The sequence below is a fragment of the Trichosurus vulpecula genome, chromosome 3, assembly GCF_011100635.1.
Source record: "Trichosurus vulpecula isolate mTriVul1 chromosome 3, mTriVul1.pri, whole genome shotgun sequence".
Lineage (NCBI taxonomy): Eukaryota > Metazoa > Chordata > Mammalia > Diprotodontia > Phalangeridae > Trichosurus > Trichosurus vulpecula.
The window spans coordinates 110,651,416-110,676,846 of NC_050575.1; the positions used below are offsets into that span (position 1 = coordinate 110,651,416).

Sequence of the window (25,431 nt, forward strand, 5' to 3'; positions counted from 1 at the left end):
AGAAGGCTAATCCCTAACCCTTAACATATTTACTTCTCACCCTCTGCCCCACCATTCATAGTGCTCAGGCAGGTTACAGCTTTGCAACAAGACTCAACTCCACCCCATCCCCAGCGCTCTCCCAAAAGGACTATGGTTGTTCAGCCTGGGACAGCGTACAGCAGTGCTCTGTGCCACAGTGAAGCTCAGCCAGAGAACTGAGCAACAGAGAGGATACATTAGTAATAACCAACAGAAGAAGAACACTAGAAGATCTTTCTGTAGAAGTTGGAATTTTAGGAAGGAAACCAGGGAAGTCAGGAGAGGAGGGCATTCCAGGCATGGAGGCTAGCCTGCAACAGTGCTGAGTCAGGACATCTAACATCTCTGAGTGACATTAAGGACATCAGTCTCACTGGATCACAGAGTATGTGGTCAGGGAGGAGGGGGAGAATAATATGTAGGAAGACTAAAAAGGGTTGTGTGGGTGAATTATAAAGGACTTTGAAAGACCCACAAGATTTTATGTTGTGATTAAGAGTCACTAGAGTCATTGGGTAGGGGAGTGACAAAGTCAGACCTGTGCTTTAGGGAGATCACTTTGACAGCTGACTGGAGGATTGATTGGAGTGGGGAGGGACTTCTGGCAGGCAGATCAGGAGACTGTTGCAGTAGTCCAGATGTAAGGTGATAAGGGGCTGCACCAGGGTTGTAGTGGACAAATGTGTGTATGTGGACAGATGGGGGTAGATGGCCAGAGATTTTAGAAAAGTAAAATGGATGGGACTTGGCCAGAGATTGGATTTGGAGGGATGAGAGGGTGAGGAGACAGAAGTGAATAAGGAGATATTGGTAAAAGGCATATGATCAGTGTGAGATGAGAAACAAGGGAGAAGAGGGAGCACTCTGGCTACAGTTTTTTCAGTGAAATATGAGGCAAGATTCTCAGCTGAGAGATTGTAGGAGGGTGAGCAGTGGGAAGTTTGAGGAAAGATGAAGAGGTTTAGAAAAGTCATTTTGGTAAGTGGTATAGTGAATCAAGGGCCATGCAGCAGTGAGGGCCCATTTGAGGTTTGTAGTTGACCCATTTAGCACTGTTTTAGATTGTATTACATTGCATGGACCTAGGGAGGAGATTTCAAGGAAAATAGAGGAAAAAAACTAGCATGAGGAAGGCAAAAGCTAATAATAAACTATACAGTCAGGGACATAAGAATATCCCTAATAGTGGAGCATTATCCTCTCCATAACCTGCAAGAACTGGTATTTCTAAGAATGAGACACAGCAGAATAAAATTAGCTGGGGACAAGATCTATAAAGCTATAATATAGAAACTATTTAGAATAAAGCACCCAAAATATCAACTTTGGAAGTTTTAATTCTGTTAGAAACACAGAAATTAAAGAGGCACTAAATAAATATAAGCACCAGGAATCAAAAGAAAAACTCCAGAATAGAGGGAAATAATAAAGTGAATGAGGGGAAAAATACTCTTTATATAAAGGTGCAGAAAATAAAATTTTTAAAAAATTAAGGAGTAAAACAGGATGAAGGGGAGGAGAGGAGGGGAGAAATTGTTTGAATAATTACCTGAGAGAAAAAAAGGAAGAAGAATTGAATAACTAGATATAAAAAGAGAGGGGAAAAAGGGATTAATAAGTTAAGCAAAATTTCAAAACTAGGGAGAAGGGTAACAAAGAAGTGATTTGAAGATGAAAAGAGAGTCAATGGGAATAGGGTTGCCTTAAAGTAGATTAAGCCAAAATAACTTAAGAGCCATAGTACTATCTTTACAGAGAAAGAGAGGAGAAAAATTAGAGACAAATGGGAGAAAATATAGAACTAACTCTCTTAACTTTAAATGTGAATGGTTTAAACAATCAAATAAAATGAAAAAGAGTGACAGATTGGATAAGGAAAAAAACCCTACAAGCTGTTGCTTACAAGAAATACATTTAAAAAAAGAAAGCTATAAATAGAATAAGAATGAGGAACTGGAAAAAATTACTTTGCATTAAGTGAATCTAAAATGGAGTTGCAATCATATTAACAGACAAAACAAAAAACAGATTTTTACAACACAAAAAGGATAAACAAGAAAATTACAATTTGCTGAAAGGACCCAAAGAAAAAAATTTCACGAAAGCAAAAATGAACACAAGAAGACATTAATACGGTGGCAGAAAATCAGTCAGTCAGTCTCTCTCTCTCTCTTTCTTTCTCTCTTTCAGTTTTGGATAAATATAAATAAACAGATAAGCAATAGGGAAACTATAGAACTGAACAAATTGCTGGAAACATTAGAATTGAAGCACTTATGACATCTAAATAATATTATGTGTAATTTTGAACCACACTTGGAACTTTTACAAAATTAATCATACATTAGGATACAGAGATATTGCAAACAAATGTAAAAAGGCAGAAATAGTAAATTTGTCCTTTACAGACTCTAATGCAATAAAAATAGTACTCAGGTTAGGGAGCACAAACAAAATACAGAGACCTAAATGGATCCTTAAAAGTATATCCTAAATAATGAGTGGGGTCAAAGAACAAATTATAGGAGCAATTAGGTGAAAGAAAGGCACAATGGATAGAGCACTGGGCCTGGAGTCAGGAAGACTTGAGTCTTCCTGAGACACTTAGTAGCTTTGTGACCCTGGGCAAGTCACTTAATCTCTCTATGCCTCAGTTTCCTCATCTATAAAACCGGGATTAATAATTAGCACCTACCACCCAGGGTTGTGGTGGAGATCAAATGAGATAATAATTGTAAAGCACTTAGCACTGTGCCTGGCACATAGTAAACCCTTTATAAATATTAGGTATTGTTAGCTATTATTATGAAACAACATACCAGAAGTTCCGGGATGCAGCTAAAGCAGTCTTCAAGGGAAAAATTATATCGCTATAAACATACATTAACAAAATAGAAAAAGAGAAGATTAATGAATTGAATATGTATAAAAAATTTGAAAGCCAATAAGCAAACCTTTAAAAAGCACAAAATAGGAGATATTAAAAATTGGAGCAGAAATAGATAAGTGGAAACCCTCTCCCTGCAAAAACCCTACCCAACATAGAAATGATTAATAAAACTAAAATCTGGTTCTTAGAAATGACAGTCTTTCTGAAAAGAGGGCAGGAAATTAACAGAATATCAAATGAACAAGATGAAATCACAGCAAAACAAAACAACAAAAAAAAAGGTTTATCAGAACCTATTATGCATAGTTCTATGCTAACAAAATTGGGAACACAAAAGAAATAGAGGAATACCTTCAAAAATATAAAATATCCAAACTAATAGAAGACTGATTAGATATCATAAATAACCCAATTTCAGAAAAGAAAAAAGAACTAACTATAAAGGAACTACCAAAGAAAAAACTCTTCATCCTAATAAAATTACAGGAGATTTCTGTTAAACTTCTAAAGAGCAATTAGTACCCGAGCTACACAAATTATTCTCAGAAATTGAGAAAATACCCTGCCAGAATCCCTTTACGCAACAAATATAGTTCTGATACCTAAACTAGACAAGGATAAAGCACAGAAGGAGAACTATATTAAAATTTTTGAAATAAAATTCTGTCAAACAGACTTCAGCAGTTTATCCAAGAAATCATTCATTGTGACCATGTTGGATTTTTGCCAGCCATGCACAAGTATTTCAGCATCAGGAAAACAATCAACACAATGATATTAAAAACGAAAGCATCCAAAACCACATAACCACAGTATATTCATGCCAAGAAAAGAAAAGAAATGAGTGAATGAATGAACCCTAAAATGTATAGCTATAGAAGTTCATTTTTTAAATTTCATAAAATCAGTCAGTCAGTAAACATTTATTGTCTACATATGCCAGGCACTGTGCTAAGCACTGAAGATACAGAAAGAGGCAAAAGACAATTCCTGCCATCAGGGAGCTCAGTCTAATTAGGGAAACAACATGCAAACAAATATATACAAAGCAAATTATCTACAGGATAAATAGGAATTAGTTAACAGAGGAAGGCACTGGAATTAAGATGGGTTGGGAAAGGCTTCCTGTAGAAAAAGGAATTTTAGTTGCAGCTTGAGGGAAGCCAGGGAGGTAAGTGGTCAGAACCCGGCATGGATACAGAGAGAATGCCAGGAGCTGAGAGCTAGAGTGTCTTGTTCCTGCATCAGGTAGGAGACCAGTGTCACAGAATCAAAGAAATGTTGGGAAGTAAGGTGTAAGAAGCCTGGAAAGGTAGGAAGGGACTAGGTTATAAAGGGTTTTGAATGACAAAGAGAGCCTTTTGTATTTGCTCCTGGAGGCAATAGGAAGCCACTGTAGTTTGTTGAATGGAGGTGAAGGAGTAAGGGTATATGTGACATGATCAGATCTGCATTTTAGGAAAATCACTTTAGTAGCTGAATGGAGGATAGATTGGTGTATGGGGAGAAGATATTTGAGGCAGGCAGACTCACCTGCAGGCTATTGTAATCCAGGTGTGAGGTGATAAAGGCCTGAACTAGAGTGGTGGCAGTGTCAGAAGAGAGAAGGGGATGTATTCAAGAGATTTTGGAGAGGTGAAATCAGTAGGCCTTGGCAGTAACTTGGAGTGGGGGAGAGGATGCTGTGTGTGTGAGACATAGAGAGGAAGCCAGGATGATTCCTAGGTTGTGAACCTGAGGGACTGAGAGGATGATTATTGCCCTCTTATAGGGATGGCAGCTAGGTGTCACAGTGGTTAGAGTGACAGGCTTGGAGTCAGAAAGACTCATTTTCCTGAGTTCAAATCTGGCTTCAGACAGTTAACTAGCTTTGTGACCCTGAGCAAGTCACTCAACCCTGTTTTGCCTCAGTTTCTTCATCTGTCAAATGAGCTGAAGAAGGAAATGGCAAACCACTCCAATATCTTTGTCAAGAAAACCCCAAGTGGGTCATGAAGAGTCAGACATAACTGAAATGACTGAACAACAGCAGCAGGAGGAGGGGGTAGGGTTTAGGTGGAAAGATAATGAGTTCTGCTTTGGATATATTGAGTTTAAGATGTCTATTGGACATCCAGTTTGAGATATGAGAAAGGCAGTTGGAGATGCAAGATTGGAGGTCAGCAGAGAGATTGTGTCAGGAAAGGTAGATTTGAGAATCAACAACATAGAAATGGTAATTCAATCCACGAGAGCTTATGGGATCAGCAAGGGAAGTAATATAAAACGAGAAGTGAAGAAGGCCCAGGATAGAACCTGAAGGAACACCTATGGTTAGAGGGCATGATCTGGAGGAGGATCAAGGAAAAGAGACAGAGTAGAAGTGTTCAGATAGGAGGATAACCAAGAGAGGGGGTGGTATTCTGAAAACCTAGAGAGAAGAATTTTAAGGAGGAGGGGTAGTATCAAAGGCTGCAGAAAGATTAAGGAGAATGAAGATTGAGAAAAGGTCATTAATTTGGCAAGTAAAAGAGATCAATAGTAACTTTGGAGAGAGTAGTTTTGGTGGAATGATAGGGTCGGAAGCCAAATTATGTAGAAGGTAAAGAAGAGAGTGAGAAGAGAAAAAGCGGAGGCTTCTATTGTAGATGGCCTTTTCAAACAATTAGCTACAAAAGGCAGAAGAGATGCAGGACAATAATTGGCAGGGATGGAAAGATTAAGTGAGGTTTTTTTTCAGGATGGAAGAGAAATGGGCATGTTTCTAGGCAGTAGGAAATGAGCCATGTGAGAGGGAGAAATTGAAAATAAATGAAAGGGAGGAGATGATAGATGGGGACAATATGTTGGAGGAGATAGGATGGAATGGGATCACTTGAATAACTAGAGAGGTTAGCCTTGGTGAGGAGTAAAGTTACTTCATCATGGAAGATGGGGTAAAGGAGGAGATAATAAAAAGAAGGTACCTGAGTGATAGTAGATGAGAAAGGGCGGGGGGAAGGGAATTCATGTGAATGGCCTTAGTTTCTTTCTGTAAAATATGAGGCAAAGTTCTCAGCTGAGAGAGTGTGGGGAGGGTGAGCCATTAGAGGTTTGAGATGAGATGAAAAGTTTTAGGAGAGCCACTTTGGAGAGTGGGATAATGAGTTGATAAGGGAGGTAGAGTAGGATTGCCCAGCAGCAGTGAGGATCTATTGAAGTTATGAAACATAAATTTGTAGTGAGCCCAGTCAGAACAACTCTATGATTTTCTCCATCTTCATTCAGCAGCACATATGTAGGCAAGAAGGCAACAAATGGTGGAAGTGATCCAAGGCTGAGGTTTGACTCAGCATAATCAGTGGTATGATAAAGTGGGGTAGGGATTTAATGGAGGAGGACAGGCATGCAATGGAGATAAATTAGAACCTTTCCCAATACTGGATTAAAGTAAGAATTCTCATTCTGTCCACTGTTATTTCATATAGTTCTGGAAATGCTATCAGTAGAAATAAGAGAAGAAAAATAAATAAAAATAAAAAAAGAAGAGATTAAACTACATCTTTTTACTGATGATATGGTTTACTTAGAAAATCTTAGGTAATCAGCAAAGATGCTAATTGAGAAAATAACTTCAGCAAAGTTTCAGTTATAAAATCCTGAAAAATGAACAACATGTCTTTATTATAATAACAAAAACCAAGCGGCTATAATAGAAAGGGAAATCTCATTCCAGATAACTATAAAATGCAGTATCTGGGGATCAAAATATCTGGAAAACACAGAAAATACTTATTTGGATTCAGTTACAAAGTGCTCTTTAGAGAAATAAAGAATAATTTAAATAGCTGAGAAAATTCAGTGTTCATGGCTGGGTCATGCCAACATAATAAAAATGACAATACTGTCAAAGTTAATTTATATTTTAATGCAATAGCAATTAACTTATCAAAAGGATACTTTGCAGAACTTGGTAAAATAATATCAAAATTCATTTAGAAAAATAAAAATTCTAAAACATCTAGGGAAATAATGAAAAGGGGTCGGGACAAAGGGGGCAAGCATTTTGAGATCTCAAACTGTACTATAAAACAGAAGTCATCAAAAACATCTGATGTTAGTTTAAAAAATAGAGAGGTAGATTATTGGAACAGACTAGATAAGGGAAAATCAGAGACAGTGGAACTCAACTACATACTGTTTGATAAACCAGAAAGCATAAATTACTTAGGGAAAACTCCCTATTTGCTAAAAACTACTGGGAAAATTGGAATGGCTGAACAAGTTGTGGTATACGATTATGACGGAATTACACTATGCTATAAGAAACGATGAACTTAATGATCTTCGAAAAACATTGAAAGACTTGCATGAAATAATGAAGAACAAAAGGAGAACCAAGGGAACGTTGTATACTATAACAGCAATATTGTTTTAAGTGTGACTTTGAGGAAAATGGAACAGCAATCTGACAGAAATTAGACCATTCACGGTATTCCACAGTACATTCTAAATGGATAAGTGACTTTAATATTAACACTGAAAGAATGAGTCACCTCAATTGATGCAAAAGTATTATTCTAATTTTGCTTTTAAATAAACATTTTCATCCTATTTTCTTTGATGTAAGAAAAAAAATCACTGGTTTAATTTTACACAGATTTGACCCTTAAGGTATTGTTTAGTTCTGGCCTGTCTAGTGTTTAGAGATTATTAATTAAAAATAATTAGAAGAGAGTCAGATAATATATCTCTCATAGGTATGGATAAAAATTGTATTCTTAACCAAACAATGGATAGCAGCACTTAACAAAGACAAAGTAGGTAACTTTGATTACATGAAACCTGAAAAGCTTTCATAGAAACAAAATTAATGTACCTAGGATAAAAAGGGAAATGATAGAATAGGGGAAAAAAATCTTTGAGAATCCAGAGGAGTGCAGCCTGTTAAGAAATGAAGAGATGGCTGGCCTGGGTTCCTTCTTTGAATGGAGATTTTTTGGAGAAGCCCTCCAAACAGAACACACGCCACAGAGGAAGAGAGGGCTCTTCAAGGTATGAGTATCAGGGCTGAAGTGATCTTTCAGGATGAAGAAGTTTCTGGGTCACGTCGTTTGGTGGGCAATGAAATATCTATCTATCTATCTCTCTATCCATTCAAAAGCCATTTCCTAATAGATAAATCATTCTCCAAACGATATGAACAAATAGTTCTCAAATGAATACAAACTATTAATAACCATATGAAAGAAATGTTACATATCACTAGCAGTAAGAGAAAAAGGCAAGTCAAAACTCATAACCTGAAATTTGGCTAAGATAGCAAAAGATAAGATGTCAGTGTTGGACGGATTGTGGGAAGATGGGCACACTAGTATATTATTGGTGAAACTGTGAATCAGTACATTGGAAAGCAATATGGAATTTGGCAAATAAAGTGTACTCTTTGGCCCAGAGATTCCAATACTAAGCATATTCCCCGAGGACCACATTGATAAGAAGCAGCCTTGCATCTCCAAGTGTCTGCTAGACATCTCCACCAGAATTTTTTCCTAGCACATCAAACACTACATGTGCAAAACTGAATTGATCATCTTCTCCACAAACTCTATTTTGTTCTGTTTCCCTATTTCTTTTGATGCACTGACATCCTCAGAGTAACTGAGAATCTAAATCTATTAGACTCTTTTCTTTTATTCACCTTTCGTATATAATCACTTGCTGAGTCTTTTGGATTCTACCCCCACATCCCTCTTATCCATCTCTTCTTAATCATTATCACCTTTTTTTAAGACTGTCATTGTCTCTCCTCAGGACTAATCTCCTAATTAACTAGTTTTTCTGCCTTCAGTCTACTAGAGAAGTGGCAGAATAATTTTCCCTCTCCTACTCAAAAATCGTCAGTGGCTCCCTGTTGCTTGTAAAGCGAATCCAAATTCCTTAGCTTGACACCCAAGATGCTTTACAATCTTGCTGTAGCCTATCTTATAGCTTTATTTCACATTACTCTCCTTCATCTATTTTTTTATCTTTTGTTTTTGGATTTTTAAAAAATATTTGTTTATTTTTAGTTTTCAACATTCACGTTTATAAGATTTTGAGTTCTAAGTCTTCCTCCCCTCCCCCCTCTCTGAGAGAGTATGCAATCTGATTTAGGCTATATATATGTACTCTGTATTTTAGCCAAACTAAACCTCAAGTTGTTTCTGTAACTTTTCGTATTATCCTCCCTTCAGTGCATTTGTGCCAAAGGCCCTGGAATATACTCCTTCCTTATCTGCCTTTTCAGAATAATTTCCTTTCTTTAAGGCTCAGCTTAAGTACCACTTCTTTGGATAGCCTTCCCTCATTCTACTTCCCACCTTACCCTTCCCCCTCCCCATGAAAGGGTTCTCCTTCTTAAGATTCCCTAGAGCACTTGGCTTATCTGTGTATCTGTTGAAGAGGTAGTGGTTTGCCCAGATTCATGTACAGCTTCAAACATGTCTCTCCCAAGTTAACCCTCATTCCACAATATCAAACTCCCTCATAAGTAGATAGCCCTTTCTTTCAAGAATTTTATGATATAGTTGGGGAAATTAAATGTGTGCACATAATTTTAATATGGGTAGAATATATTTACGAGCTACAAAGTATTATAGAGTTGATTGGAAGGTGAGATAATTTCTGGCTTGGGGAATAAGGGAAGGCTTCTTGACGGATGTAGAATTTGGGTTGGGCCCAAAAATGTGAGTGATATTTCAATAGGTTGACATACTGGGGAGAGTATTTCAAGAATAGGGAACAAACAGTGATCCGGAAGTTAAGAGGGTAAGAATTCATGACATGGTATGTGTTCAGGAAATTATGAGTAGTTCGGTTTTTATAAGTTTCAGCTTTTTGTTAGAAATCAGGTTCTCTTGAAGGCATATCTCAAATCAAATTTAGCTTTTTGAAAATTTCCTGGTGCAAAGTTATGTGCTCACCTTGTAGTCAGTCCACGTCAGCATTCGGTTTTATAGATCTTTTTAAGCTGGGTCACTCCTGGTCAGCCTACTGAAAACTCAGTGGGGTACACTTGTACTTGATATAGGAAGTATGCCAAGAATACTAAAGAGGGATAGGATGTGGGATTTTTGGTAGGGTAGGTGCAAGGATGGAACATTTCTCCTTAATATAAAATCAGGTATTAAACCTTATGTTTTAAACAGCATTAAGTTTATAGAGTGCTGGGTCTGGAGTCAGGAAGACCTGAGTTCAAATCTGGTCTTAAGACACTTGCTAGCTGTGTGACCCTGGGCAGGTCATTTAATCTTGTTTGCCTCAGTTTTCTCATCTATAAAATGAGTTGGAAAAGGACAATCAGTATCTTTGCCAAGGAAACCCACATGGGGTCATGAAGAGTTGGACATGACTGAAAAACGACTGAACAAACTTGTAGAATTAGCCCTCAGGTGATCATTTCCCTCACCATTTTCAGCTATATAAATTAGTTTTCCTTTTGAAAACTGGAAAGGGGAGGAATCAAAATTACTTCAGATTAGCTGCCATGTCCCATCCCAGAGATGGCCATTTAAAGGACCATGGGTAACAGAAATTATCTGTTGATAGTTTCTGGTGAAGCTTACTCAGTTCTTCAACTTTATCAAGGGTTTGTTGTTTTTTATAATAGTGAGCTGTTTAGTTCTTGATAGAATGATAACAGTATAGATTGAAGTGATTTCAAAGTAGATGAATCTTTGCAGCAGATGTCCTTATTCAAACTCTTTGGGTGAATATATATGCTGCAGGAAAAGAATTGTGGGTAGCAATTTGGCTTTTAAAATATTAACACATTTTTGCATATTTCTTGCTGTTTCTTTTTAAGGAAGATTATATTTTAGGAGGTGATAGGTTTAGATTTTCAAATTAAATTCTGAGCATTAAAATATTTTTTCCCCAAAAGGAATCATTTTGTCCTTTATAAGTATTTTTAGTGAAACTCATCAAACTAATTTAAATGCTTTTCTTTCAGCATAGCTAACTTGTTAACTAATTTGTAGCATAGCTTTATGGTCTAATAAACTTTCATACTTGACCTGAAGTTGAGCCTTAAACTTTGTTGGCTATTTTTTTCTACCTTTTCTGTGTTTCTTCATAGGAGAGAGTACCAACTTTTGAATTCTCTCAGTCATCTTCTCCCCCTTCTGATCTTCAGTTTCTTACCTTCTCTGATCACCTACAACTTCACAGGGCCTACCTTGCCCTCTCCCAGACTCCCTCCACAGCCACATGCTGTTCTTCCTCCTTCCCCCCAACTCACTGGTCTGGTAGTGGTGTTGGATTACTCTTTGTTCCTCTTTGCCACTTCTAGGCTCTCCTTTTACAACCATTTTTCAGTATCCTCACCTCCTTTGAGATTCATTCAATTCATATTTATCAGTCAGGATCCTGGTAACTTTTCATAGACCTCCAGGACTTTCCTTTCTTCTGCAGTGAGTTCAGTGCTTGGCCCACAGTGTTTTTCTCCTCTGCTAATACTAGCGATCTTCAATATAGGTATTGATTCTCCCTCATATATCTAACTTCCCGTTTCTCAGCTTGCTCATTTCTCATGACCTACTCCTCCACCCTACCACATTCATACTCAGAGATGGTCATACTCTTGATCTTGCCATTACCTTAAGTGTTCCACAATCATGTTCATGATCTCTGTAATTCCTTTATCTGATAATGATCTATTTTTAGTTCACCTCTCCCTCTGCCTTTCACCTTCCAACCCTGTTCTTCCTCTTCACTACAACCTCCAATCTCTCCACCCCTCAGTTCTTTCCCAGGTCATTAATTCGGTACTGGCTACACTCTCTTCTCTATCTTGGCACCTCAGCTAGTTCAGTCTTTCAAAGATCTTGCCTTTCCAGCCCTCTGCTTTGTATTACTCTCTGCCTTTGTTCCTCATTTGCTATCTAATGAAGCTGGAGAAAAATCACAAAATTGTGCTGACTGGGTATTACTCATGTAAATGACATAATCTCAACTGGGTCCTCACTGCAGCAAGGCAATCTTTTTACACCTTTTATACCTCCCTATTTAATTCACTATCCTTCTCATCACAGTGACTTTTCCTGACCTTTTTACCCTTCTTTAAGTCTCCCCTGTCTCCTTTACCTCATTTCATGTGAAGAGGTGGCTCTTCTTGCCAAGGCAAGTCCTTCTACCTATACACATAATCCCATTGCATCCCATCTTCTCCAACGGATTCCCTCCTCTGTTATCTGCACTCTCTCACTTATCTTTGATCTCTCATGCTCTACTGGCTACTTCCCTCTTATCTACCACGTTGTCTCCTCTGTCCTTGAAAACCCCTCATCCACCTATCCCTCTTAGCTATAATCATATACTTAGATATAATCATATACATATATCCATATAATCATATATATAATCATGTACCCTGTACTTCCTCTTGTGACCGAACTTGAGAAAGCTGTCTACAATATGTGTTTCCACTCCATTCACTCTCTTCTTTATTTTTTGCAGTCTGGCTTCCAAACTAATAATTTAAACAAAATTGCTCTCTTCAATATTCTTAAATTGCTACGGTCTTTTTTCAGTCCTTTTCCTTTTTGACCTCTGCAGCTTTTGATATCGTTGATCTCCTCCTACGCTTTGATACTCTTGTCTCCCTAGGTCACATTGTTGCTCTTTGTTTTGCTCTTACCTGTCTGACCACTACTCATTCTCCTTTGCTGGATCTATATCCTAGTCATGCTCACTAACTGGATGCTTCACAATGTTCTGTTTTGGGTCCTCTATACTATTTCATTTAGTGATCTCTTGAGCTCCTATGGTTTCAGTTATCACCACTATGCAGATTATTCTTAGATCTACTTGCTCAGCCTTAACTGCCTATTAGACATCTTAAACTGGATATCCTATAGGTTTCTTAAAATCAACATGTCTAAAACAGAACTTATCTTTTCCTCTCAACCCTTCTCTTCTTTTTAACTTCTACTTACTGTAGAAGGTACCACTAACTTCCCAGTTACTAACTCAGACCTTTAAAGCCCTTTTAGACTTGCTTCCAGCCTATCATTAAACCCCCATCTTTCTCTCAACATTTAAGCTAAACTGGTCTTCTCTTTGTTCTTCACATTTGGCATTCCATCTCCCATGCATTAGCTGTTTCTCATAGCTGAAATACATTCCCTCCCCACCTCCACTTCATAGTTACCTTCAAGACACCCTCAGATACCTCTAATGCTTTACTGATACTCCCCCGACCACAGCTGCTATTGCCCTCCCTCACTATCTTGTATTTATTTTGTATTTTTTATTAAAGTTTATTTCTTTATTAACAGAAGTCTTACTTTTTCTCCATCCCACCTCACCACCCCATTAAAAAAATAGATGTTTCTTTCTTGGTCCCTTATTAAAAATATATGTCTGACTCTGCATCTGAGTCCATCACCTCTCTGTCAGGAGATGAATAGCACATTTCATCATCGGTCCTCTGAAATCGTGGGTGTTCATTTCATTAATTAAAGTTCTTACAGCTTTCATAATTGTTTATTTTTAGTGTTTTTGTTTTATAAATTATTTTCCTTGTTCTGCCTTCTTCATTCTTCATTGGTTTATAAAACAATTTTATTTTTATAATGAACATATTTTGGTATTCATAATATAATAGAGTATAAATTGTTTTTCTAGTTCTGCTTAGTTTGTTCTTTATCGGTTCATACAAATCTTTGCATGTCTCTTTGAAATCATCTGTTTCCTTATTTCTTACAGCTAAATAGTGTTCTATCACATTCATATATCACTATTTGTTCAGCCATTTTTATTTTGCATGTATTCATTCTGAATATATTTATATATGTATATGTTTTCTATCCCAGTAGAATGTAAACTCCTTGAGTGGAGGGATGATTTCATTTATTTGTCTTTGTATCCCCGGCATCTAGCATAGTGCCTGCCACATAGTGATTAGTAAATTCTTATTGATTGCTGAGCTAATCAAAATCATTGTTTTGGTTCATTCTTTCCCTAGTCCCTCCTGATCTGTAAGAATGAATACTTTTCTGGTTGCCCCAGAGGAGTGGTATTGTTATATGATAAGGGTCATGTAGATCTAATTCTTAAATGCCCAGTAGAATGAATGAATAAATGAATGAATAAAAACTTTTAATTTGCTTACAATATAGACTGTATGTTGTATGCTAATATAGGCATTCCTCTACTACCGTGCCATTCCAATTTATTGTTGTTTGGGAGTGATTCTGTGTTTCTGAGGGTAAGCGAAAGGGCTTCAATAGGCCTAGTAGGCTGTGTGTCTCTTGTCCAAGAAGTCTAGCTTAGCTGAATGCAGAGAAACTCATCCCAAGAATGTTGGCTGTCAGGTGACTATTTTTTTTTTTTTGGTCTTCATAGTTCATTGAGATCACTTGCTAAGGTATGAAGGAGGGAGCACCTATACTAATGAAAGTGCTGAGCTTTTTAAGCACTGAAGTCACATGGACATTAGGAATCTTAAAGAGCTCCAGGCTGCTAAGAAAGGAATCATATGTGAGCCATGGCCTCACTGCCTTTTAGTGGCTGATGTCATCTTCATTCTGGCCTATTAAGTGCCATTCTCTTTCCCCCTGTCCCTAATGCCTACCCCATGACCACCAGAACCCTATTCTGGAATGTTAGTGTCTTCATCCTTCTTGGATTGATTATTTAGCATTGGATGCATGGTTAAAGGTAATGCAATGGTGGCCATTTCTTCAGCCCTTTAGATATCACTTCCTTTTCTTATTCCAAGCATTGATTTTGGCAGTTATGTAAAAACTTATTCTGTTGCCTTGATATCCCAGTTATGATTTTCTCATTTCCCATATTTCCTAACAGGCAAAAATGCCTTTTGATGCCAACAAGCTCTACTGCAGTGAGGTGCTAGCCATTCTGCTCCAAGATAATGATGGTAAGGTGTCATCCCACCCCCCACCATGTTGATACTGTTAGGTTAGGAGCAAGGCTTGTTTCAGATCATGACTGTGTTCGCCTGTCTTTGGTGTCCCTTTTGCTTTTTCTCTTGCTCTCTCTGCAGCTTTGTACCCTGTCAGGCTGTATTGATTTTGTTTGCTGATGTATCAGTGTTAGGTGGCTGTAAAATCTGACAGTTAGCTTCATTTTTTTCTCCCATTATTTTTTTTTTCTTTTTAGACAACAGGGAATTGCTTGGGGAACTGGATGGAATCGATGTGCTTCTTCAGCAGTTATCTGTGAGTAATTCTCGTGCTTCCTGCCTGCCATTGAGATACACAGCCTAGTTTAAATGGGAGGTGGGGCCGGAAATAGTGGCAGAAGATTTATGATGTGTGATCTAAGCAGGTTTGGAGATGTGTTGGCAGGCCAGAGGTTGTTTGCTGCAGTCCCATTGGAGGCGCATGGTTTGCCTCTACCTCTGAGCCATTTGCTCTCTAAGCCATACTTGCTTCCTTGTATTTTGTTTCGATTATTATATGCTAGGCAGCTTATGCACAAAAAAGAGGTGTGTCTTAGCTCCCAGAAGATATGGCTAAGGTGCCACATTGTCTTTATTTGCTGTAGATCTGATTTTCGTATTTCCAAACCTTCTTTCTCACCAGGATGGATTCCATTGATGCAAGGTACTTAAAAGTTCTTTTCTGGTGAGAGAGGAGTGGATTTTAAACTTCTCGAAATGGACTGGTTTGGGATATAGGGAAAGAATGGTATTTGGAGAATGGTATGATATGTTGACGATTGCCACCTCTAAACAGTTAGGCAAGAAAAAGAAAGACAGTTGAAACATTGGTACTCTGACAGCCTCAGAACTAGTAGTTCCCAAATACTGGCAAGATTTATTCTGGCAAGTCTCATCTGAGCTACTGAAAACAGAACTGAAAAAGATCTTTTGGATGAGATATTGTCGTTATTGGGGAGTTTGCATACAGCTCCATTTTTGGTGCTGGCAACATAAGTGACTCGGCTGCGTTCTGAGTAGGGAACTGCTAAATTATCCATAAATTTCACAGTTTTGGAAGGTGCTTAGTCATATTCCTTTCAGATTAGATTTATCTGTAGTAGATCGTACGGATGTTCATACATTATTGAATAGTTTTCCCTGGTTATTTCTAACCAGTGGGCAAAACAGAATAAGGATCAGTTTCTCTAAAATGGAAAGTTAAGAGCAGGTGGTAGATTCAGATGGTCAGACTGTGGAGCCATGCATGTGAGACTACCTTAAAGAAGCTTTCATGGTTATTTATTGGAAGAAATTCTCTTTATGAGCATGAAGTCTTTACTGCTTTTTGGAATTGCAGGTATTTAAACGGCACAATCCTGGCACAGCAGAAGAGCAGGAAATGATGGAAAACTTGTTTGATTCACTCTGCTCCTGTTTAATGCTTAGTTCCAATCGTGAGCGTTTCTTGAAGGGAGAAGGTCTCCAGCTGATGAATCTCATGCTCAGGTGCGTTGGCTGACCTGGCTTGCGTCTTTCCTGACTCCCCCACCATCCTATCAATGTGAACACCCAAACACTGTGACTAAGGGCTTTTTTACCCTGTGAGCTGCTTGACCTTGTAACGAGTTAAAGTACTTCTTCCTCCTTTCACGTCTTTCCCCACACCCCATTGTGGTAGTTGAACTTCTTGTAAAAGCTTCTTGTCACCCGCCATTACGTCTTATTCTCATTAAACCTCTGTTAGCCCTGGTGGTACTTGATGTTTTTCTGTTCTTGAATACACAGTGTTTGGAAATCCCAATGATTGATCTGCTTCTTTAAAGTTAGACCACGTTTTTCTTATAGTGTTCCCACCTACATTTGTAATTTTTGCCACTAATAACATATTATGCCAGGCAGCTGTTGTTGTTGCTTGTCCCATGTTCTCAAAGAGGAGCAGGACATCAGGAAGGTGATGGCATGACTTGCGATTGAATTGGATTTGAGCGAGGGAGGTCTGTGCAAAGTCAGCGGCCTCACTTTCCCCTCTAGAGCCATCTGGGTCCAGTGGCAAGATACAGATCAGGATAACTGAAGATGCCTCTTCTCCCCCCCCCCCCCCCCCCCCAGCAGCTAGGTGTCACAGTAGATAGAGTATTGGACCTGGAATTGGGAAGACCTGAGTTCACATCCAGCCTCAGACACTTTCTACTTCTGTGACCCTAGGCAAATCACGTAACCACTTTGCCTCCATTTCCTCATTTATGAAATGGGGATAATAATAGCACCTACCTCCCAGGGCTATTGTGAGGATCAAAGGAGATACTATTTGTAAAGTACTTTGCAAACCTTAAAGCACTATGTAAATGTTAGCTGCTGCTGCTGTTGCCACCAGTACTACTATCATTACATCTAACTCAATTTTAGAAGATTGTCTGACTTCAGAGTTAAAGGGGCCACATTGATCATCTTCTCTAGGACTACATCTAATCAGGAATCCCCTATATAAGAGTCCTTGACAGTGGTCCTCTTACTTCTAGTTTATCACTTTTACTGTCATGATTCTCATAATTCCAGTGATTCACAGAACCTGTGGATAGGTATTAGAGTTCATTTTTCCCAAACACCTTATTTTCCAGATAAAAAAAAACTGAGAACAAAAGAGGGGAAGCTACTTACCCAAAATCAAACAGTGAGTAAGAGAGTGCCAAGACTTAAATGTAGGACTCTTTCTAGTGCCCTTCCCAGTGTGCCACTGCACCTTCCAATTGTTGGATAGCAGTAATTGTTAGTTCTTCATATTGAGTCACACAATACGCCCTGCTGTGACTTTAACCTGGAGGTCTTCTTTAAAGGAAAACATTGCTAAAATCTCTCTTATGAAGCATAATTGTCCAAAGTGGGCCAGGTATGGTCCCATGGCCAAGTAGTTAAGCTTATTGTGGGAAGAGGCTTTTTTTTGAAAAAAAGAAGATATTTGGATAAAATGGGTTGCCATTAGGGACATTGGCAGCTTTTTAGTAGATCATGGACAAGGGACATACAGGATGGGAAAGAATAGAGAGGTTGTGATTTATGCTTGTTGGAAAGAGTACCCACACTGATGAAGTAATATCAAAAGCAAGTAGATAAAATGTGATTCCAGGGACTCCACTGTTTGGTTGATTCTTTTTCTGATAATATTCTCCTAAAGCTTCTGGATTGTTTATCCTTGTTAGCACTCTAATTGCCTTCATTTTGTTGAAGTGACCACACAAAATAAATTAAAAAGATACTTTCTAACCTTAAAACTGCATTCTTTGGGGACCTTTCCATATTGTCTATAATGTGCTAAGTTGCCACTGTCTTCCAACTGTTGTGTGCAAATATGAAATGATGCATTCCTGTAGCATATGGTGTCGTAATGTGTACCAGTGGGAAGCTGAATAAATAACCAGAAACAGAGATTATTCAAACAGGAACGTTGAGATTCCTTAAAGATAATTATAAAACAGAGCTCCAAATCAAAAGGATGAAGGACTTCCACTTCTCAAAGATCTTTGAACTTTTTAATTTTAAATGCAAAAGTTGATGCTGTGTTTGTCTTGAAATCCTAATTAGCTGAATTGCCTGACTCAGCATTTCCTTTTTCCTCTCTTGTGGTCTTGGTTGTTTTTCTTCTGGAGCATCTGAAATGGAAAGTTAAATTGGGAAGGATTTTTAAAAAATAACTATACCATGCCTGACTGGAGAGAGCCATTAAATTGTTTTCAGAGAACCTAGAGCTGAATCCAACTGCATAATTTTAAGGATTAGGAAACTGAGGCCTGGAGAGGTAAATTGACTTGCCTCCGAGTCACATTGCTAATAAGTGGCAGATCAAGGAGCTGAATCCAAGTTGTCCTTAAATGTAGGACACACTGCACTATACCCCACTGCCCACCACACATTTCAGAAAGTTCTAGGATACTATGTGTTATAAAGGAAGAGGTGATTTAAATGGGCCCTGGCATCCAGAAATTATTTTGCCTTCACATTTGCAAATTCCAGTTTCTTCTGTGTTGGTAGCAAGTGACTTGACTGTAAGGAACATTGCCTTTCCCTTAGTTTGACTTATTATAGTAATAACTTGTGTAGGATTCAATTGCCTGGCCATTAAATTTTGTCAGTGATGTCAGATCTTGCTGCAGTTTGAGCTGTTGAGGCAGCTAGTGGGGCAGTTGATAGAGTACTGGGCCTGGAAACAGGAAGACCTGAGTTTAAGGTAGGACTTAGATATTTACTAGCTATATGATCCTGGGCAAGTCACTTAAACCTCTGTTTGCCTCAGTTTTCTCAACTTTAAAATGGAGATTATGGGAATACCTACCTTTCAGAGTAGTTATAAGGATCAAATGAGATATTATTTGTAAAGTGCTTAACATAGTACTTGGTATATAATCATCCCTCCTGCCCCCTTTCTACCTCCCTTTCTCCCCACCTTTTCCCTTTCCACTCCTCCCTACCCCCCTGCCAATCCTTTTGTTGTTTCTACCAGGACTACTATGTTGGAATTTTTCTTTTTACACCATTAGGAAAACTCTACTATTGTTGACTATTACCAAATGTGAAGTCTAGGGCACTGGAGGCCTTCTCTTTGTCATTTTTCCCTGCCTAGTAAAAACAAAACAAACAACCAATCTGGTTTTTTTTTTTTTTGCCTGACCCTGAAGGCATGGTTGTCTCAGCGAAAGAAAGCCGAATATTTTCTAACTATAATGATCAGTCTCAGCTTCCAAGAACAGATATAGAAATGCATCGCCTTCCTTTTCACTGGAGAGGTGGGAAGACCTTGGGTTGCAGTACCACATATGCTGTCAGATGTGATTGTTGTAGGTTTGGTTTATCTGAACTGTTTTTCTTTGTTACAAGGGAAGGCTTATCACAGGAGTGGGCAGTTGGTATACTTAGAAATGACTATGAGGTAAAACCAAAAGCCATCAATAAATGAGATCTTGGAAGACTATATTTTAACATATTTTAAAATTGTGAAATTATTCTGGTTTATCTGTTCTCATTGCTTTTTAAATTTTGGTACTAGTTCCCTGAGGCATTTTCAAGAAAGTTACATTTAAAAATAAAACTGTTTTTAAAAAAAGAAAGAAAAAGAGAAAACATCATAGAACATATATATGATCACATTTAGATCTAGAAAGATTTATGAGATCATAATGGCACAATCCATGCCTTTATGGAGCTTAAAATTTAATTGAGGAATAAGATGGCATACATAGGTAGATAAGTGCATTAGAGAGGTGCAGATTTTAGTTTTAGCACCTAATGAATCGGTTCTCACACTGTTGTAGGATCAAATTACTTGCAAATAACACCTTTTATACTAATTGTATTGTAGGTTGAAAGTGTTATTTTCAGGAAAACAATTTACAGCAGAAGTTGGAAAGGGACCTTGGTCATCATCCAAATCAGTTTCCTATTTTATATACAGGAAAACTAAGGCCAAGTGAAGCTGGGGGCCCCTCACAAAATCAGACATACTGAATATTTCCTGAAATAAGTAGGTATATGAAAAACTCTGAAGAGCAACTCATAAGGGAGCTGGTGGTGGGCTATATAATAATTTTGCTCTTGTAGACTGGAAGGTGAAGTTACTTCCAGGGTCAGCATGGTGTGGTAGAGAGTGTGCTGGATTTGGAGTCAGGTCCAAAGTCACCTTTGGCATTTAAAAGCCAAGTACAGACCGGGGGTGAGTCATGGACACTGAGCAACTGTTCACCTGTAAAACCAGTATCTGCATCAACCTCAGAAGGCTGTTGTAAGGATCAAGTGGGAAAATAATGTAAGCAAAGTGCTTTACAACTTGCAGAATGTTAGACAAACATTGCTTGTTAAAATGCTGCCGTGCACGGGGTTTTGTGAGAAGTCTTGTGTTCTTAATATACAAATGTTTTCAATAATAGGATATTTTTTTTTCTTACTCTTCGGGGTCATCAGTTTTTAAAAGGGCTTTGGAGTTTAAAAAGAGATTTGTTTGTTTAGCCAGTCTTTTTAATATATAGCATGTGCTCAGCACTGAGCTAGGCACTTCGGGGGTATGTAGGGTGTGGCAGGCAGAATATGAAAGTTAATATATAATCTTTCAGAATCCCAATAGTCTTTTTGTTTAGGGAAGGTGTGTAAACTAATACCAGAAATGAAGATGATTTGGCAGTCATTCCTGAAAGACAGTCATTAAAGCAGAAAATCCCGTTTACCATGCTAGGATCTTTCTAATTGTATTTCAAAAATACTTCATGGATCTGTGATTTAATCAGTATTGGGTGCCCTCATCATCAGTGTAGATCTACATCCCTTATATCTCAGGAGATGTTCCATAGTTACTATGGGCTAAAAAATATAATCATTTGGTGGCTAGTGATTATTCTTCTATAAAAGAACCTTTTTGCACTCAGGCAGGCTGGTCTTGTAGCTATCCTCCATGCTGTCATTGAAGTTACCTTGGATTCTTGAAGACTATCCCAAGCAAATGCAAAATACTAGACATTCTCTCTAAACCATACCCTCCCTCCAACTTTTTGTTTGTTGAAGTTGAATCCTTAAAAGCCAACTTCAAATATTACTTTCTCCATGGAATTTTCCCTGATTCTCCCTCCTCAGTTAAAGTCTTCCCAGTCCGGCCTCACCTACCATTTTGATTTAAAGCTGTCTAATTAACTTAACATGGATTATTGTGTATTTAGTTAAATATTTATTTATGTTATTCTTCTACTAGACTTTAAGCTCCCTGAGAGTAATAACTATCTTATCTAAGCTTTGTATCTTCTTAAAACGTCATTCTTGTATCCAGTAACAGCTTAATAAATGTTTGTTGAATTGAAGCTCTGGCAGGTCCTACTAAGCTGGAAAGGCTTCAAGGATGGGTACGGTGATAGACTGTATATCTGCCTTCTGAGGCTCTGCCTCCTGAGGATCTACCGCCATTGGATTTCAGAATTCTCTCTAACCTCAAGTTCGTTGTCCTTCTGCCTAAGCCTCTTCAATTTAGCAAGTATTTATTAGCTGCCTACTATGGGCAAAGATATACGCCAGACCCTACTCTCTAGGAGTTCATAATCTAATGTTTGCCCAGGGATGGGGATGATATGCAAATCACTGTGATAATAGGGAGCTCAGTACAAAGGGAAAAGGTGAGGTAAAGTGCTTTTGAGAGTTTTGAGGGCAGGGCCTGGGTGGGAGAGCAGAAGAAGGAGGAGGGGATATAAAAGGGAAAGGATGATGATAATAGCCAAGATTTATGCATTCCTGACCTTGTGCTGGCACTGTGCTAAGTAAGCTAATTGCTTTTCTACAGAGCTCTCATTTGATCCTCACAGCAATCTTGGGAGGTAGCTGATGTTACCACCCCCATTTTACAGATGAGGAAACGGAGGCAAACAGAGGTTAAGTGAGTTGCCCAAGGTCACACAGCTAGAAAGTGTCTGAGGCTTCATTTGAACTTGGGTCTTCCTGACTCCAGGCATGGAGCTCCATCCACTACTGTACCACTTAGCTGCCTGAGCAGTCCACTTTGTCTGTGAAGTCTATGAAGAGAAGCAGTATGAAAATGGGATGAACAAGTAGGTGGGCTGGCAGATGGTGGAAGGCCTTGAATGACAACTAATTGGATGTATTCAGAGAGGGAAAGGTCAAAGATGACTGAGGTTTCAATCCTGAATGACTGCGAAGATGACAGTACCCTCAGAAGAGAGAGCAGTTAGAGGGAAGGGGCAATTTTGGGGGAGGGGGTTGAGGAAGATGGTGAGTTCAATTTTGAATAGGTTGAGTTTGAAGTTTCAGTACATCTGGGTGAAGATATTCTGCAGGCAGTTGAGCTAAGTCTTGGAGGAAGTTGAAGGTGAAGCTGAGCTAATTGAAGCCATGGGAGTAGATGAGATTGAGTATAGAAAGAAGAGAATAGGACCAAGGGCAGAACCTTAGGGGTCCCCCATATTTAAGGGGTAGAAGGATATTTCTACTTGGTAGTTTAGGAATGTTTCTTACAACTTTTATATACATAAATTTTGAGGTTTTAGATTACTTTTTTTCCTTTCAGTGATATTTTTTTGTGTGTTGTTGGTGCCATTCTCTCCTGCCTTGCAGGACCTTTATCTCTCTACCACCATCTTTGAATCTACCCTCTCCCCTAAGTGCTATTTTAGTTGTCTGACTGCTTATTTTCATTCATCTGTTAGAGTATCTGGATATCAGAATCCTTGACAGGATCAATACTAAGAAAGCTAGCTTTTTGTTTTGTTTTGTTTTTAAAGACAGAAGGAGAGATGAAGAGATCTAGGAAAAGCACAAAGGTTTACTGAGGTGATATTTTAAAATGATGTTAGTGCAGCAAAAAAAAAAAAGTGAATGGGGTCCTAGAGATTAGGAACCATTGGAAAAAGGATTCTTGTATAACGAAGCCAGAGAGGGAAGAAGGAGGGGGAGGGTATGGTGGAAGGGAAGCAATGCCCAGGTCTTTCAAGGTCTGAAGTGTATTTTGGGGATTCTCAAAATAATTCTAGGGTACATGGGAATGTAAAAACTGAGAGGAGGATAGGAAACATCTCCTTGGGACTTGTCTGTCTTCTAATGTTGCAGTATACACTAGAAATGAAATGAGAATCTTATGTACTATATTCATTCAGATACACACATAGTGTTTTCACAAATCTGATTTGTACAAAACCTATGACCTTTTAATTGTTTTCTGGTTGGTTTTCATTTGCATAGGTTCTAATGTTCCCAATGCACAGTGCTTTGTTTATAGGCAGTGCTTAATAAATGCTTTTGTAGTAATTCATTCATATATCAATTCATTCCAGAAACCAGATATGTCTATAATTTACACTTTGTCTGCACCCCTTGATAGTATTTAATTGTTAAAAATGCACTAAGACCTCTTTTTTCATATGGTTGGGGCTATTCTAGACAAACACACATCCCAACACTTTAGCAGTCTCGTCTCTCCTCTGCTTTCCCTCTCTTCTTCACTCTTTCCCTTCTCTCCAATTATATGTTTCACAGCAAATGCATGTTTTTTCTACAACAGCTTTCTACACCTGCCTTAATGTCATCTCCAGGTGCTTTATGGTGATGTAGAGAAAATGCTAGGTCTTCAAAAGCTGTAGCAGCAAAGTACAAGCTCTGGCTGGTCCTACTAAGCTAGAAAGGTTTTAAGTATAGGTGCCATTCCCCAGTAGATAACTGGTCCCAAGATATGAACAAACAGTTCTATAAAGAATTGCAAGCTAGTAACCATATGAAGGAACCCGTCAAGTCACTAATAATAAAAGAAACACAAATCACAAAAACCCTGAAGTTTCACTTCACAACTACAAATCGGCAAAAATGACAAAAGATAAGCTGCCCATGGTGGCATAGTTGTGGGTAGATAAGACACAGTGGTGAATTGATGGTGGAACTGTGAATCAGTACAACCATTTTGGAAAGCAATTTGGAAATTATGCAAACAAAGTGACTAAAATGTCTATGTCCTTTGATCCCAGAGATTCTGTTATTAGGCTTATATCCCAAGGAGACCATTGAAAAGAAAAACAATCTCCGCATACCAAATATTTCTAGTAGCACTTTTTATGATAGCAAAGAAATAATTGAAGACAAAATAGATGTCCATCAGTTGGGCAGTGGCTAACAAATTGTGGTACATGAATGTAATGGAATATTTCTGTGCTGTAAGAAATGGCAGGTGTGACCAATATAGAGAAGTATGGAAAGATCTAACTGAACTGATGCATTGAAGTAAGCAGAGTCAAGAAAACAGTAAACACAATGACTATAATAATGTAAATGGAAAGAATAAGCATACAAAAAGTCAAAAGTGACTATTTCAGGACTACAGAGAATAAGCATGACTCAAAAGAATAGAAATAGAAAGACTCCCACCCCAGCCCTCTGCAAAGGGGAGGTGCACTAGTGTTGCACATTGTACATATTTGTAGACTTTTTTGGTGTATTGACCAGGGCTGGGTTTTTTTTTTTCTGTCTTTAAAAATGCTCTTTGTTATGAGAGATGGCTCTCTGGCATGGAGATGGGGAGAGATACTGGGGAAATCATGGTGATGTAAAAACACAAACGACATCAATAAAAACTTATTTTTAAAAAAATTACCAATTCAGTGATACACTGTGTATGTGTCATCAGAAGATGGACAGCCTGGCTCAGTTCAGAGAGTCTTGCCACCAAAGGCAGGCCACCAAGTGCTTCTTTTTGCATTCAGTAACTCATGGAGCCAACTTGCTAAGGAATAGGGGGGTTGAGATGTATGTTGGTGAAGTGTGTATGTGTGTGTGTGTGGGGGGGGGTTTAGATAATTTCTCTTTTTTGAAGAATTAGAGTAATTTTTGTGCAGCTAATTTTTTCACTGCCTACTTGCATTATTACTTTCCCTTCTAAAGAGATCTAATTTTAGGAATATTCAGTAAGACCTCCTTTTGGACCAAAACCCAATACTGTGACTGACATTCTGTATAAGCACATCAGGTAGCTCAGTTATTGTTCTTTGTCTTTGGAGATTTGAGAGCCCAAGACAAGAAGAGAAAGGTTCGAAAAGTTAGACTGGATAAAGGTCTAGGAATGCCTTCACACAGTGGGAAAGGACTCATTGATACCTTTGCAGATGAGAGA

At 38.3% G+C, this 25,431-nt stretch overlaps 1 protein-coding gene across 1 annotated transcript in view; it reads left to right on the forward strand.

Annotated features, from left to right (window-relative positions):
* The window catches only part of CTNNBL1 (catenin beta like 1), a gene marked incomplete in the record, with an annotated part of 170,142 nt that overhangs the window by 105,222 nt on the left and 39,489 nt on the right, over positions 1 to 25,431 (forward strand). The window contains 3 exon segments of the mRNA XM_036749174.1: positions 14,720 to 14,792; positions 15,035 to 15,093; positions 16,156 to 16,304. Coding sequence (XP_036605069.1) covers positions 14,720 to 14,792; positions 15,035 to 15,093; positions 16,156 to 16,304 — 281 coding nt within the window.